Source organism: Sinocyclocheilus anshuiensis, unplaced genomic scaffold (genome assembly GCF_001515605.1).
Source record: "Sinocyclocheilus anshuiensis isolate Anshui unplaced genomic scaffold, SAMN03320099.WGS_v1.1 scaffold72, whole genome shotgun sequence".
NCBI classification, from domain to species: domain Eukaryota; kingdom Metazoa; phylum Chordata; class Actinopteri; order Cypriniformes; family Cyprinidae; genus Sinocyclocheilus; species Sinocyclocheilus anshuiensis.
Genome location: NW_015554073.1, coordinates 231305 through 234308, shown reverse-complemented (window position 1 = coordinate 234308; position 3004 = coordinate 231305). Strand labels below are relative to the sequence as shown.

General features: G+C 35.9%; 1 protein-coding gene across 1 annotated transcript in view; it reads right to left on the bottom strand.

Moving 5' to 3' along the window:
* Positions 1-2019: 2019 nt before the first annotated feature.
* The window catches only part of LOC107668836 (paladin-like), a 13304-nt gene continuing 12319 nt past the window's right edge, over positions 2020-3004 (bottom strand). The window contains exon 20 of the mRNA XM_016460848.1: positions 2020-2468. Within this exon, the coding sequence (XP_016316334.1) occupies positions 2319-2468 (150 nt within the window). The 3' untranslated portion in view covers positions 2020-2318. The remainder of the gene's footprint in view (positions 2469-3004) is intronic.

The window sequence follows — 3004 nt, the reverse complement described above, 5'->3', positions numbered from 1 at the left end:
ATTTCCAAAGGGTGCCGCGACTAAAAAAAGGTTGGGAAACACTGCTCTAGACTGTGGCATGAAGGAACGATGGAAAAACTACTAACCAGAGTTCTACTCTCAGGCCATTCAATATGTAGAGAAGTTTGTTTCTTCATTGGAAAAAATTGAGAAATTTAGCCTTACATCACTTGCCCACCAAGGGATCCTCTTCAGTGAATGGGTGCCGTCAGAATGAGAGTTCAAACAGCTGATAAAAACATCACAATGATCCACAAGTAATTGACAACTCCACTCCATCTAGTGAATCAAAAAACTGCATGTTTGTAATAAATAAATACATAATTAAGACATTTTTATCTTCAAACTGTTCCTTCCGGTAGTCTAGTCATATAATATTGCTTCCAGTGTAAATGTAATGTAATATGCACAGATCAAGAAATATGGACAGATCAAGCACTGTTTACAAGTGAAAACAGCCCAAAACAATTCTAAACAAACAAGTCAGTGGATTTTGATGTGCGAGGACAACAGGGGATGGAATTTTTCATCGGAGGAAGCATTGTTATGGATTATGGACTGAAGCGATGCTTTAAAGTTAAGATGCCTCGATGGATTTGTTTTTTTTAAAAACACGCAGCTTTTCACTTCACAAGGCATTAATTGATTTACTTGTGGATTATTGTGATGCTTTTTTTAGCTGTTTAAACTCTCATTCTGACGGCACCTAACCTATTCACTGCAGAGAATCCATTGGTGAGCAAGTGATGCAATGCTAAATTTCTCCCAATGTGTTCTGATGAAGAAACAAACTCATCTACATCTTGGATGGCCTGGGGGGGAGTACATTTTAAGAAATGTAAAAAAAAATTGTGTCAACTTTTCTTTTAACAACTATGAAGCCCAGCAACAACAACGTTAGAGTTAGCGTGATGACTATTATGACAAGAATTGTCCATAAAAATGTTTTTTCCCGTCTGTGTAATGATATACAGACACAATCGCACTATGCCTTATGAATGTCAAGATGCTTGTAGATTTGGATCAGTGATGTTGAATGTATTTTATCATATACACAGGATATATCTGGAAACACTTCACAACAGCTGTCACTGCCTCACAACCAAATATAAATGGCTGATGTATGATTTAGCTGAGATGGTGAGAAAGTGCTTGTGCCCTCAAATTTATGGAATATCAGCCAAAAAAATCTTAAAATATCTCCCAAAATAAAAGACATTCTAAAAACTGAGGATTGGAATAAGCTGAGTCCGGAGAAGATAAGAGAATCCACAAAGTTTTCAGTCTTCACAGTGAAGCACTGGTCTCCTGACACAAGCTACAGGGCTGTTTATAATCATGATACGAGACAGAGCTACGAATAACAAGAGAATGCTGGGAGGACACTACAGATGGCAGGCTACAGTATGTATGAGATACAGTTTCTCCAAAGCACATGGCTCTTCACGGTTCTTGAGTGCCAAGCAGGGTTCATTTTACCTTGCCCACAGTCCTCTACACACAGACAAATCAGAGACAAACAAGTCATTCTGTGCCTAAGACTACTGCATGAGTCGTTTCTCCCTACACCTATACCTTTTCCATGAGGGAAAATCCATAAATGAGGATGAAGACAAAAAAATGTAATCAAAATGAATTTAACTTGTTTAAAACATTACACAGCTTGCATTCTAATTGGGTATGTCTTTAATGAATTACAATTATTATTATTTAATTTTTTTTGCATACTTGATTCTGATTGGACAATCTCATCCAGATAATGTACAGTCAGGAAATGATTATTGCAAACCTAGAGTTGTGCTATTTTTCCCCCTTTAGTTAAATTAACTGAATGGAATTATTAAATTATCCTTGATGGGCTCTAATGGACAAATAACACAACTAAACTGTTTTATCTAATGACTTAATGAAGCAAATTGTTCTAGAAATATGTATAATTTAATAACCATGTACATGAATACAAATGATCATCCAGCAAGACTGTCACATTAAGTAAAATCTCAATTAATTAAATGTTTTATATACAAATGAGGTAACATTTTTTTATAACAGTGTGCAAATTTTTTCAGGTCAGCATTAAAACGTTTATTAGCATTAATGTGTGGTTTATTGGGTAACCATCTTCTGTGTTTGTTGTCTTATATTTTACAAGGACAAAACAGAACACTGCCAAGCCAAAGATAAGAGTCAAAAATGTAAATAAGATAACAGGATGCATTAAATCACTTCTTGATTTAATGAGTCTGACAGAAATTGTAATAAAAACATATTTATGAAATGTGAGTCAGTATTTAGTCATTTCGACATACTATGCCTTTCTAAATAAGTTGCCCTCGCATGGGAATAGACCGGACACTGTGTGGGAGCCAGCGGAAACGGAGCCTGGCCATCGAAGAGTCGTCAGGGTTCTCAAACTCAGAAAAGCCCAGATGGTTGAGGATGGCATAGACACCAGCTCTAGCTGCCACCTGCAAACCAGCACAAATCATGAATGCATATCTATATACACATGTGTTTGTGTGTGTGTGTGTAAGTGGGGTTTACTGCAAGATACACTTATGTTTATAAGTGGCGCAGCTGCTCACTTGTCTTTAAAGGATGGCAGGATGACAGTAAAATGCTTTTGTGGCCTTGACAGAATATTAAACTGGTGCATTTTCAACGTACTTCACAATTGAACAAATCCACAGAGCTCAGCTTTCATAAAAACCTACAAAGTGCTAAAGATAAATCTACCTCAAGAACAATTTGGATGTTTTTCTTTGTAAACATGAGGACAGACTGTTCAGTGGTCAAATGAGGCGATAACCTCTTACTAAACAATTCAAGTTCAACTATATATGTTAGAGCAGGGTTCTTTAAACTAGCGTGTAATCCAATAAATACACTACCATTCAAACAAAATTTTTGAATGAAAGAAAGAAAGAAATACTTTTAATCAGCACCGACAGAAAATACATTTATAAAGGTACAAAATATTTCTATTTTAAATGGATGATGTTCT